At 41.6% G+C, this 13193-nt stretch overlaps 1 protein-coding gene across 11 annotated transcripts in view; it reads left to right on the forward strand.

Moving 5' to 3' along the window:
- RSPH10B (radial spoke head 10 homolog B) overlaps window positions 1-13193 on the forward strand; it is a 74936-nt gene that overhangs the window by 14009 nt on the left and 47734 nt on the right. For 8 of the 11 annotated variants that reach the window (XR_013760724.1, XR_013760725.1, XM_079121217.1 and 5 more), the window contains 6 exons: window positions 3060-3128; window positions 4670-4843; window positions 7792-7877; window positions 8534-8654; window positions 11663-11839; window positions 12944-13103. Coding sequence is in view for 9 of the 11 variants with exons in the window: in XM_079121217.1 (XP_078977343.1) it covers window positions 3060-3128; window positions 4670-4843; window positions 7792-7877; window positions 8534-8654; window positions 11663-11839; window positions 12944-13103 (787 nt within the window). In the remaining 2 variants the exon portion in view is untranslated. Of the gene's footprint in view, window positions 1-1353; window positions 3129-4655; window positions 4844-7791; window positions 7878-8533; window positions 8655-11662; window positions 11840-12943; window positions 13104-13193 lie in introns of those variants that run through there. The other 3 variants (XM_079121216.1, XM_079121215.1, XM_079121221.1) reach the window with 3 other exon arrangements.

Here is a 13193-nt window from a genome sequence, read left to right on the forward strand (position 1 = left end):
GTGATGCTTTCCATTGAGTTTTTTATTTGGTTTATTGTCTCCTTCATTTCAAGGATTTCCGATTGGTTTTTTTTGAGAATCTCTATCTCTTTGTTGAAATGATCTTTGCTTTCTGCAGGTGCTCTTTCAGCTTATTGGTATTATCATTCATTGCCTGCATTTGCTCTCTTACCTCATCCTTTGCTTCGCGAATCATCTTAATCATGTATAATCTGAAGTCCTTTTCTGACATTTCTTCTAACATACTGTCATTGGATTCTATTACTATAGAATCTAGATTTGTTTGGATCATTTTCTTCCCTTGTTTTTTCATGTTGTTCATGTATCTTCCCCTCTAGCGCTGCAGATCTGGAGTATTGCAGATTTCTCCCTATAGGCTTATAGTGGCCCTATAGGTTTCCAAAACCCTTTCTTTAAGGGGAGATCAATATTAGCAGTGCCCAAGTCAGACACTATGCAATCCTAGACCAAATAGCCCCTATGGGGACAATAACATCATGTAAATAAGGGAGAAAGCGACTCTGAGGAAACAGGTAAACAGAAGGAAAAGAAAGCAAGAAATGTAAAGAAATAAAAACTTAAATATTTTTTTTAAAACAGGAGAAAAAAGAAAATCTACTGTATAATAGTCATATACTAATGAAACCTCCCAGTGTTCAGTAGCCTGATGTATGAGAGGTACCTGACAATGAGCTTCAAGCCTCCAGCAGGCGTCTTGGGATGGGATTTGCCCCACCCGAAGATCGGAGCTACGGCTTCCAGGATTATCCAAGATGTCTGCTCTGGCTTCCAAATGTGTTGGCAAATGGGGAGCTGCAGCTCAGGGGTGGACGTGGTCAGCTGGAGGTCCTGGAGACAGGATGCAGTTGGTCCGGCAGTTGTCCTGGAGGTCGGGTGTGTTTGGTGTGGTTGTGGGATCCAGGAGGCCAAGTGCAATCAGTTGGTCTGGGTTCCCGGTGATAGGGCACAGTCAGTTGATCTGGGGGTCCTGGCGGCAGGGAGCAGTCAGTTGATGTGAGGGCCCCAGAGGCAGGGGGTGATCGGTTGGACTGAGGGATCCTGGAGACGGGACTCGGTCAGTCTGGCCAGGGGTCCTACAGGGCTTGGCTGTTGTCTCAAAATGGCGACAGCCACGTGTAATCAAACCTGCAGGTACTGTAACAGTGAACTTCCAGGCAGCAGCAGGCAGCTGGTTCTCCACTGGCGGTCTGCGGTCAATCTGCTGGCAGCTGTCGGACGATCGGGAGGTGAACCTCGAGCGTTGGGTGATGGATAGGGGTAAGGTAGGCGGTGGACAGGCGAGAGGCAGGCAAATGGCGGATGATAGACACCTGACAGTGAGCAATCTCTGAAGTTGATTCTTGCTGGTAAAGTTAGGGCCCCCACCAGCAGCATATGCATCACCTGGGAATGTTTTAGAAATGCACATTCTGGGGCTCCACTCAGACCTGCTGAGAAGTGGAAGCCCCAGGTGTGCCCAGCAATCTGCATTTTAACAAGCATGCAGGTAGCTCCCATTCATAGCAGCATCTGAGAACCTCTGAGTTCTGTTTTGTGTAGACAGTTTGTTTAGACTTGATCACCCACCTGACCTGACAAGATAATTTTCAGGAAGGACTAGGTATAATTTTATCATTGTTTACTCCTATTGCACTTAGACATTCAGCTGTGTTGTTTTTTGTGACTCTTCTTATATATCAACATTAGATACTCTAAATGTAAATTAAATGTAAATTAACTATACTAGCAGTGCTATAGTTGGCCCTCCATATTCACAAGGTCTATATCCACAGATTTAGTCAACCACAGATGGAAAATATTCAGGACAAAAATTGTATCCGTGTTGAACATGTACAGACACTTTTTCTTCTCATTGTTTCCTAGGTGATAGAGTATAATAGCTGTTTACTTAGCATCTATATTGTATTAGGTGTTCCCATTAATCTATAACTTAAAATATATAGAAGGGGGTTGAGGTACAGTTCAGTAGTTGAACTCAGGCTTAGTATTTATGAGGCCCTGGGTTCAATCCTCAGCACCAGGTAAATAAATAAAATGTATGGAGGGAATAGTTAGGTCACATGCAAATATTCTACCATTTTATGTGAAGGACTTGTGCCCTATTATCACTGAAAGCTTGGTCCTTGTCCACAGTGCCAATCTAATAATGAAGACAAGGTTGTGAGAAAAAAGGAAAAAAAAAAAAAAAAAAAAAAAAAAAAAAAAGTTGTGTTTCTTTGTTAGTAAAGGAGAAACTGAGTGGACGTCTGTCCCTGAGGCTGTGAATCTCCCTATCAGGGGAAACAGGGATTTTTAAAGATGTGATTCAAAGGCTCCCTTCTAGGTGTGCCCTGTCACACCTACTTGTGGCCCTGAGAAGTAGCTGTCTCATAGGTAATCTGATGCCAGGCCAGTCTCAAGATCTGAATTACCTCATTCCTCTGGTGTGTGTCCTCAAGGGCAGATAATGTAGCCTAGGATGGGAAAAAAGGATAATCTTATTTCCCCTTGTGGGGGAGGGAGATGAGGAAAGAAAATAAATTCAGGTTTAACATAAGCTGCAGTGGCAGAGCAGCAAGGGTCAATATTCAAAGCATAAAGTCACAGGAACCAAACCCCCATGGAAACTGAGGGACAAGTGTATATGCATACACGTATGTGGGCCAGTGCATATACTGATAATTCTTAGTAAAGGAAACTGGACAAAAGCATGAAATTTACAAATAATGTCTGATCCGATATTCAGATGATGGTTTTCATCATCTACCTAGTTGAAATTTAAAAGTTTTTTTTTTTTAAAGTTTAAAAGGCAAAAACCAAAAGTATTTGAATTGTTTTGAACTATACTGTTTTCTAGTAGCTTGCATAGAGAGAAAGATTCAGATTGTGGTATACATTTTAGAGAATTGGGTATTTTGGAATCCCTCTTTAGATTCTTTTTAGATCAGGATGAACCCCTGTGTCATGGAGAAGCCTCCTCTCTAAATAACTGCACCTTTGACAGTAGCTGCTTGAAACAAAGTTTCATTCTGAAGGTTTGCTGTTGTTTTGTTTTGAAGGGTATGTTTTCAGAAGGATTCATGCATGGACAAGGGACATACATTTGGGCTGATGGATTGAAATATGAGGTAAAGCATGTGACAAATTATAGTTCTAAATTGCAATTATGAAATTTAATGATCAGGCCCCCACAACTAGACATATTATTTTCATAAAATAATTTAGCACAAATTTAAAACAATGCACAGAATCAAAGGGTAGAGTAACTTAATGACTGCATGTGGCCTGCCAGGAATTGTTGTAACTGGTTCTGTTTGTAGCTCTAGAGGTATTTTATGTGTTTTTTGCCTATATAGCACATTTAAGTATATATTCCCTCCTACTTTTTACAGTTTATTATACATTCTCTTCTATGTTTTTTAGTGATCAAACAATATCCAGACATCTAGATCTATTTTTATTGGCTGCATGTGTTCCATTATCTGGGTTTCACTTAACCCATCTTGCCAGGTTGTGGGGAATATATGTACTTTTAAATTGATTGCTTTGGACAGATTTGTTCTTCAGGAGAGTATGCCAGTTCCAACTCCCACCCACAAAGTGTGGTGCCCAAAATGCTGTTCTAAAAATCTCCATTGCAGAGCTACTAATGTAGTGGTGTGTATAAATGGTGATGAAGACATTTAAAACACAGGCATGCCATGCACTTGTTCTAATAACAGCTAAGCAAGGACAGAAATACAGGTGCAGTTGGGCAGGAGTGCAGCTAACTGGAGCTGGATGAGGCAGGCAGGCTGCAGAGGTGTAGAGAGAGCAAAGGAGGGGTTCACTCTGAGGCCCAGGGGAGTCTGAGGTTTGATCCCCAACAGTGGTCTGGGGCCAAGTCCCTTCCCACACAACATTCCACCTCTAGCTCAGGGCCATGTTCAAGATTTCTGATCCAACTGGCAATTTGGCAAGGAGATGCCTCTGCTTTGTTGTTCTGGATATTCTTGGGGGTTGAGGACTCCTCCTTCCAGGCACAGACCCCTGCATCAGCCTAGTCAGATGGCTTCGTGGGCAGGGTTGGGGCTCTCACAGGAGCATCCTCAGGCAGGGAGTCCAGGCGGTACCACCTGGCCAGTGGTCAACCAGGCAGCACTGTGATGGCAACATCCAGTAAGTTCAGATTCCTGGAATAGCATCTATTGGCTTGGGGCAGGGTGCATAGTGCTGTGCCCACAGACATCCCAGTCCACCAAGGCAGATTCTGCAAAGATGTATCTGCAGAACATTGTAATGACCACAGGTAGAAGGAATGACTTCCACTGGTAATCAATCGCTTTGTCATGTCTGGAGGGAACAGGGAATGAGCCTGCTTCTGGGCCAGTGTGAAGAGTCTGAAGTCCTAAGGTCAGAGTTGGCAGCCCCTCTACCATATCACTTGCATGCTGCTTGGAGCTTTGTCCACACATAGTCTTTCCCGTATTTTATTCTCCATGCACTTCCTCACAGAGGAGCGATTAGGTGAGAGAGGATGGGAAATGCAGAGGAGGGAGGCTGGGGGCATGTCCAGCTTCCCATGGAAGAGGGGCAGGGGCAGTATCAGTGGTTAGGTCTCCAGCAGCCCACAGGATGAGGGGCCCCGCACTGCTGCATTCTCACCGCCCTTACAGACATTTTGCCTTAGGGGGACTTTGTGAAGAACATTCCTATGAACCACGGCGTGTATACTTGGCCAGATGGCAGCATGTACGAAGGAGAAGTGGTGAACGGCATGAGGAACGGATTTGGTATGTTCAAGTGCAGCACACATCCTGTGTCCTACGTCGGCCACTGGTGCCAAGGCAAGAGACACGGGAAGGTGGGTGGAGGCACCATCTGTGCACAGGGTGTGCGGTCGTGGTGGGTGGGAAGTGTTGAGGGATACTCGTGTGAAATAAAATTAACCATTTTAAAGTTACAGTTCAGTGGCGCCACGTCCATTCGTAATGTTTTGCAGCCATCACCGCTGTCTAGTCTCAAACATTCTCATCACCCCAAAATAAAACCCCCGCCCTTTAGGCAGTGCTCCACATCCCTGCCTTTACACGTTCCCTGGCAGTCCCTGGTCTACTGTCACTGTGGGTTTACCTACTGGACATTTTATATAAATGGAATCATGTGACATTGCAACCTTTTGTGTCTGGCTGCTTTCACTTAGCATGTTTTTAAGGTTCATCCGTGTCATAGCACGTGGCAGTCCTTCACTCTTATGGCTGAGTAATATTCCATTGTAAGTATTGATCATAATTTATCTATTCATCTATTGTTGGACATTGGGCTTTTTTTCTTCTTTTTTTAAAATATACTTATATATATGTAATATAGTTATGTATTTTTATATATAATATATATTATATATACATATGTTGTAGGTGGACATAATACCTTTATTTTATTTATTTATTTTTATGTGGTCCTGAGGCTCAAACCCAGTGCCTCACATGTGCACACTCCACCCCTGAGCCACAACTGCAGCCTGGCATTGGGCTATTTTCATTTTGACTATTGTGAACAATGCTGCTATGTATATATGTGCCTGGATTTGAGTACTTGTTTTCAGTTCTTTGGGGTATTTACCCAGAAGTGGGGTTGCTGGGTCATATGGTAACTTTACGTTTAATGTTTTAAGGAGCCATCAAATTGTATTCCACAACAGCTGTACCATTGACACCTCCAACAGCAATGCACAGCATATTCATTTTTAACCAAGGTTGCTACGTTTGGCATTATTGTTTTGCTTTTGTATAGGTTGAAAAAATACTGTAGCAATTTTTAGAATTTTAAAAATTCATAGTTTTTAGAAAATATCATAAGAAAAGAAAAAGTGTACCATTCTAAGTCTCATTGACTGAACATTGACAGGTTGGAAAACATCATTTGAGAGGGTATTGTTCCCAAGTCCTTGATTATGCAACATTAAACAAAGGGAGACTCTTGTTTTTCCCTTTTCTTTTCCTTCCTTCCTTCTTTCTTTTTTTCTTTTTATAATTTATGACTGCCTACTAAGATAAGGCAAATACCCTGGTTTATTTTCAGACCCACAAAAGTAAATGGACAGAGTCTGGCACATTATTTAGAACCTCCACAGAAATCAGTGCCTATCCCTCAAGTAGTGCTATATGAAAAAGCAAATCTGTGACCATGCCTGAGAAACCTTGGAGAATTCTAACTCTAGGAGTCTTTTCATCTGAACAACACAGATAATTAAATCCCAGATGCTGGTCTGCTTCCTGCAGGGGCCTGGTCTGTCTACCATTTTCCTTTCAAGTGGAACTACCAGATGGAAACTGGAAGGAAAAGTCCTTCCATGAGACGTGTGCCAGCCACTGGAAGTCACCAAAAGGCCTTGCAAGCCAAGGAGGACTTCCAGAGTCCATGCACAAAGGAATATCTAGGTTTTAGAGTTGAAAATGTGGCTGGAAATGTAGTTCAGCAGTAGAATGCATGCTTCAAATGTTCAGGGCGCTGAGTTTGATCTCCAGCACTGCAAATAAACAAAAAACCCAAAATCAAAACAGAGTGGTTTTGAGAGGGATTAGGGATCTAGTCCAGCCTTCTTCCTTAAGGGATGCAGGCCTGGAGGGTGAGGAGCGGGTGAGCCAGGGCTGCATGGCTGAGTTCACCTGGCACCTGGCCTTCCCTCACAGTTCCTCAAAATTCCACCTCAGCCCTCCTGCTCTGCTCAGGTTTTTTCTGTCTCTTATGTGGTGTTTGTGGGTATTTCTCAAGCTCACAGCAAGTCAGTTGAGACTGGAGGGGTTGGAGATGGTGACTTCCAGTCAGAAACCCCTGGATGGCTTCAAGAAGGAGCAAAGTAGCTGGATAATGAAGATGAAAGGTTTGCTGGGCTTGTTGTTGCCAGCCTGTAATCAGCAATAGAAGTCTGAGGCGGGAGGATCACAAGTCAGAGTTCAACGTCAGCAACTTAAAGAGACCTCAGTATCTTATTGAGACCCTCAGCAATTTAGTCTCAAAATAAAATATAAAGAGGGCTAGGGATGTGGTTCAGTGGCAAAGCACCCTGAGTTCAATCCCAAGCACCAAAATAAAGAAAAAGAGGGGGCTGGGGTTGTGGCTCAGTGGTTGAGCACTTGCCCAGCACGTGTGAGGTACTGGGTTTGACCCTCAGCACCACACAAAAATAAATAAATAAAATAAAGGTATTGTGTCCATCAACAACTGAAAAGAAGAAAAAGATTGCTTGTGTATACCTGTGCATGTGTGTGCATGCAGCATGCACACGCAGGAATAAATAGCAAAAAGGTAACTAGAGGCTGTTCAGCATAGATCCAAATACGCTGCAGAGTGGCACGAACCACTGCCTTGCAGAAGTCATCAAAGAATGACTGAATGTTGCTCACGCGGAGACAGCAAAATGGGTAAGACATTAAAATGGATAAAATGAAATGGCTTTGATATGTGAAAGAGTGACCTCCAGTTACAAGGAAGGTGCACCAAGAAGACAAGATTCTTCAGGTGTGTGTGTGACTAATAGTTATGGAATACAATGAATGCAGTCATTCCCTGCCTTAATGTGGCACTTTGTTATTAAGGGGTAATTGGTTTGTGATATTATCTCATTTGCCTTTGGTATAACATTTTCTTGATTGTAAAAGAGAAACTTAATGGCTTCTGTGCCTCATGTTGTGTGACGCTGACCTCTGCATAGTTTTATACTTCTTCAATTTATATACTATTTATATTTACATTTAAAAAAGCATGTGTTATGAGGCTTGAATTTTTAAAATATTATATTATTCATTTTAGGGCTCCATTTATTACAATCAAGAGGGTACCTCTTGGTACGAGGGAGACTGGGTCTACAACATCAAAAAGGGCTGGGGAATAAGATGGTAGGTATGATCACTGCCACATCTGGGGTGTAGGGAAAAAGTGTGTGTGGTCCCAAATAGCTTTCATTTAGGCTACAGATAAGGTGTAGAAATTACAGAGGATACATTGTCTGTTGAAGCAGGGTGGAATTGAAATTTATCTCCAAAGTGAAGAAAACATTCCATAAAAATTTAGAGAAATACCACATTAAATATTCAAACACACTGTTTCAGTTTTTTGTAAGTAGACACTGCCTTTCTTTGTTCTTTGTATTAATCATCAATCCTCATTATTGTATGTTTTCTGAAGAATGATGACACATTTGTTTGGCTTTGGATTCAGATATAGAATCCAAAATTTTAATAAAAGGATTTTTAATGTTTTAATAAAATGTTTAAAATATTTGGGGGCAAAATATTAACCAATCATAATATGATAGAGAATTATTTCTAAAGCATGTAAAGACCCTTCTTAGCTACTTTGTCACCTTATTAATCAGTGGGCTTAATAAAGTGATTTATTCTGCTCCCCCACATGATAATTTTTACTGACCACATGCCCACCCACTGGACACAGTGGAGGGGGCTGGGGTCCTGGGCATGGATTTCTTCACAGGTGTTCGAGGACTGTTGTATGCAAGGTCACTGCTGGCTGCTCATTGTTTCTTTTGTTTCAGTTACAAATCTGGAAACATATATGAAGGCCAGTGGGAAGACAACATGCGCCACGGGGAAGGCAAGATGAGGTGGCTGACGACCAACGAGGAGTACACCGGCTCCTGGGGGCGGGGGGTCCAGGTGGGCACTGGGCCATCTTGGCATGGCCCCTACAGTGTGCTGTACTGATCCTCAGCCCTGGGCTTCCGAATGAGATTACACAGTAATCTAAAATTTAAGCTCTGATGAATTTAGAACTCAAAGTACTCTTTCCTGGTCTCAACTGCACTTTTTATTGCTGTTTTATTATTTAGCGTTCTTTATAGTGTGACACACGTTAGGTTCTGCCATTGTCAACGTCATAAATTCATGTGGCTCCTCCAAGGGCAGAGACTATTATTTATACTTCAGAAATGTTGGATTTTCAGCCAGGTATGGTGACGCATGCCTGTAATCTCAGCAATTTGGGAGGCTGAGGCAGGAGGACTACAAGTTCAAGGTCAGTGTCTCGAAATAAAAAATAAAAAGGGCCATATGTAGAAGAATGAAACCTGATCCTTATCTTTGACCCTGCACAAAAGTCAACTCAAAGTGGATCAAAGACCTAGGAATTAGCCCAGCTGTCTAACATGTTGGCATAGGAACCCACTTCCTTAACAAGACTCCTAAAGCACAAGAAATAAACCTAAAAGTCAATAAATGGGAGGCATCAAATTAAAAAGCTTCCACACAGCAAAGGGAATGACAGCATGAAGAAAGAACCTACAGAATGAGAAAAGTTCTTTGCCACATTCTCCTCAGATAGGGATTAATATCCAGAATATATAAAGAACTCAGCAAACTTAACACCAAATAACCCAATTAATAAACGGGCAAAAGAACTAAACACACTTCTCAAAAGAAGAAATACAAATGGCCAAAAAATATATGGAAAAATGTTGAATATCTCTAGCAATCAGGTAAATGCAATTCGAAACTACATTGAGGTTTCATCTCATTCCAGTCAGAATGTCAATTATCAAGAATACAAGTAGCCAGGCACGGTGGCACACACTTGTAATCCAAGTGACTCGGGAGGCTGAGGCAGGAGGATCACAAGTTCGAAGCCAGCAATTTAGTGAGGCCCTAAGCAAGTGAGTGAGATCCTGTCTCAAAAATAAAAAATAGGGGTTGGATTCATGGCTCAGAGCACTTGCCTGGCTTGTGTGAGGTCCTGGGTTAGATCCTCACTACCTCATATAATTAAGTAAATAAATAAATAAATAGATAAATCCATTGACAACTAAAAAATATTTCAAAAAAATTAAAAAGGGCAGGGATGTGACTCAGTGGTAAAGTGCCTCTGAGTTAAATCCCTAGGACCAAAAAAAAAAAAAAGTAATAAGTGTTGGCAAGGATGCAGGGGGAAAAAGGCACACTCATACATTGTTGGTGGGACTGCAAATTAGTGCAGCCACTCTAGAAAGCAACATGCATATTCCTCAAAAATCTCCACCATATGACCCTGCTATCCCAGTCTTTGGTTTATATCCAAAAGATCTAAAATCAGCATACTATAGTGATGCAGCCACATCAATGTTTATAGCAGCACAATTCACAATAGCCAAGTTCTGGGTTTAACCTATGTGCTCTTCAAGAGATGAACGGATAAAGAAAATGTATACATTGTATACACAGTAGAGTGTTAGCCAGAAAGAAGAATGAAATTATGGCATTTGTTGGTAAATACATGGAGTGAAGGACAAGATGCTAAGTGAAATAAGTCAGATTCAGAAAGTCAAGGGCCATATGTTTTCTTTGGTCTGCAGAAGCCTGTCCAAAATAAGGGGAGGAGGGAAGTGAAGAAGGAAAAATGAGGGATTTCACCAAAATAGGAGAAAGATCAGTGGACTAGGTGAAGGGAATTGAGGGAGTGAGAGAAGGAACGGGATAAGCGAAGAATGAACCTGACCTACCTTTCCTACGTGCATATGTGAATATATCATGTAATCCGTAAGACACTAACTGAAAAATAACTAAAAATAGCAGAAAGATCAGTGGAGGAGAAGGGAACGGGGAGGGAAAAGGGGAGAGAAAGGAAAGCAGTGGGGACTGAATTAGAACAAATTATATTCCATGCTTTTTTAATCATGGCAAAAATGAACCCTAATGTTATGTATAACTAGAAAGGGAAAACTGGGGAAAAAATTCATTGAAATATAAAAAACAAAACCAAAAACAAGACTTGGGATGTGGCTCAGTGGTAAAGCACCACTGACTTCAATCCCCAGTACTGGGAAAAGAGAAAAAGAAACAAACAAATGATGGATTTCCTGCACAAAAGAGAAAAACTTTGGTTGATATAGTTCATAAAGCTAGAATTTTCTAATAGATATTAGTCTGGTAATGGGACCTTTGTAAACTCACATAATAGCTCCAGTTTTGTTTTTTTTTTGTGTGTGTGTGTGTGTTTAGGTTCTTTGGTGGTGTCTGTCTAGGCAATCATCTTTGCAAGTACAGTCGACTTCATGTCTTTCTTTCTAATCTGTCTGGAGTTTTCCCTCTTACTACTGTATTGCCTGGTGCTCCTGCATGATAGAGGGATGGAAATCTTACATCGTTCTTGATCCTTCTAGGAAAGAATTCAGTCTTTCATCAGGGGTGGCGTGAGCTGTAGATTTTTCATAGATGCCCTTTTCTCTTTAATTCTTCTTTTTTTTTTTCTTTTTCTTTCTTTTTTTTTTGGTACCAGGGATTGAATACAGGGTGCTTAACCCCTGAGCCACATCTCCAGCCCTTTTTGTGTTTTATTTTGAGACAGGGTCGGGCTAAGTTGCTTAGGACCTTGCTAAGTTGTGAGGCTGGCCTTAAACTTGCAATCCCCCTGCCTCAGCCTCCTGAGATGCCGGGATTACAGGCACTACCATTCCCAGCAAATTCTTAATTTCCTTACAGTTTTTGTTATGAATGTATGTTGACCCTTAAAGGCTTGTTTAAGTTCTCCTAGGTCAAAATACTGGTTAGTAAGTAGCTGAGCTAATATTGAACCTAAGTCTGTGTGGCTCCAAAGTTCTTGTCTCCTAAGTTATGATTGTGTTTGTTAGAAATGAATTCAGGTAAAAGGAGGAAGTATTTTGAGCATTTCTGATGGCATTTCACTTTCTTTTCAGAATGGCTTTGGAACACACACATGGTTTCTAAAGAGAATCCCCAACTCTCAGTATCCTTTAAGAAATGAATATATAGGAGAGTTTGTAAATGGATGTCGCCATGGACATGGAAAGTTTTACTATGCTAGTGGAGCCATGTATGAGGGCGACTGGGTTTCCAATAAAAAACATGGCATGGTGAGTATCCCTGTGAAGATTCATCTTAAAGATTATTTAGAGCAATTGAAGTGCAGTAAAAGGTGAGTCATTTCTAGCTAGTAAATTACATTATCCATTTTGCATAGATAACTTACTGTTAAGGTGGTCACATGAATTTTGAAATATTTCCAACATGTTTTCTATTTCCTGGATATTTAGAGTTTACTTAGTTTGTGTTTCATGAATGTGTATGTATGTGTTAGGTGGGTTTGGTTGCAAAGTATCAGACAATCTAGTTTAATGTGCCATCTATAATAAAGACTAATGGGAATGTGGGCTTAGGCTGGTTTGATTCAGTGACTTCTTGCGGTCAGGATTTCTCCTCCTCTGCCCACATCATCTCCCACCCTGTCAGCTTCACTCTTGAGTTGCCCTTCCCCATGACTGCAGGACAACTGCTGTGCTTCAAGACTTCACATCCATGTACCACACACTAAGTAGAAGAAAAGAAATTCTTTTCCTGAATCCTTCTATAAATGTCTCATTTCACAGAGCTGAGCTGTGTCATTTGCCCACCTCTGAAACAGTAACTGAACATTGGCATGGGTTTGACAAACAGCAGGGAGTCCCTCTTCCCCTGGGCTTTATGCTGGTCATGTGCATAGTTTAATAAGACCCATTCTGTGACCTAGAGGTTCTTATATTTGGGGAGAGGTTGTGGGCTGGATACAGAATGAGGAGAGAAGGGGGAGGAGAGGAGGGAAGAGAGGATTTGTATAATGATATGAGACCCTAGGAGCCAGGCATATATGGACTATGTGTGCAGTTTCAAAACAAACAGCTCTTCTGGGTGCAGTGGCACATGCCTGTAATCCCAGAGGCTCAGGAGGCTGAGGCAGGAGGATCAAGAATTCAAAGCCAGCCTCGGCAACAGAGAGGTGCTAAGCAACTCTAAATAAAATAGAAAATAGGGCTGGGATGTGGCTCAGGGATTGAGTGCCTCTGAGTTCAATCCCTAGTACCAAAACCAAAAAACCAGCTCCAAACCCTTGAAAGAGCCTTTGGTGTGCATATGCCAATGTTTCTTTCCAAGGAAACTTTTCACAAATTGCAAAAAGTTGTTTTCTACCTTTCTACCTGCAGGGTCGATTAACTTTCAAGAATGGGCGTGTGTATGAAGGCCCATTTTCCAATGACCACATAGCACAGTTTCCAGATCTTGAAGTTGAATTTATAAGTTACCTGGACCTGCCCTCAAATGATGCCCAAACAGGCAGGCAACTCCAATCTTCTGTTAGTGCTGGTAGGATCCTTTACTCAGTCTGCTTTTATCTATGTGTCCATTAATGAGAATATATCTGATACTTCAGGAAACAGCAGTTTCCTGTGAGCA

This window comes from Sciurus vulgaris (genome assembly GCF_902686455.1).
Source record: "Sciurus vulgaris genome assembly, chromosome: 18".
NCBI lineage: Eukaryota > Metazoa > Chordata > Mammalia > Rodentia > Sciuridae > Sciurus > Sciurus vulgaris.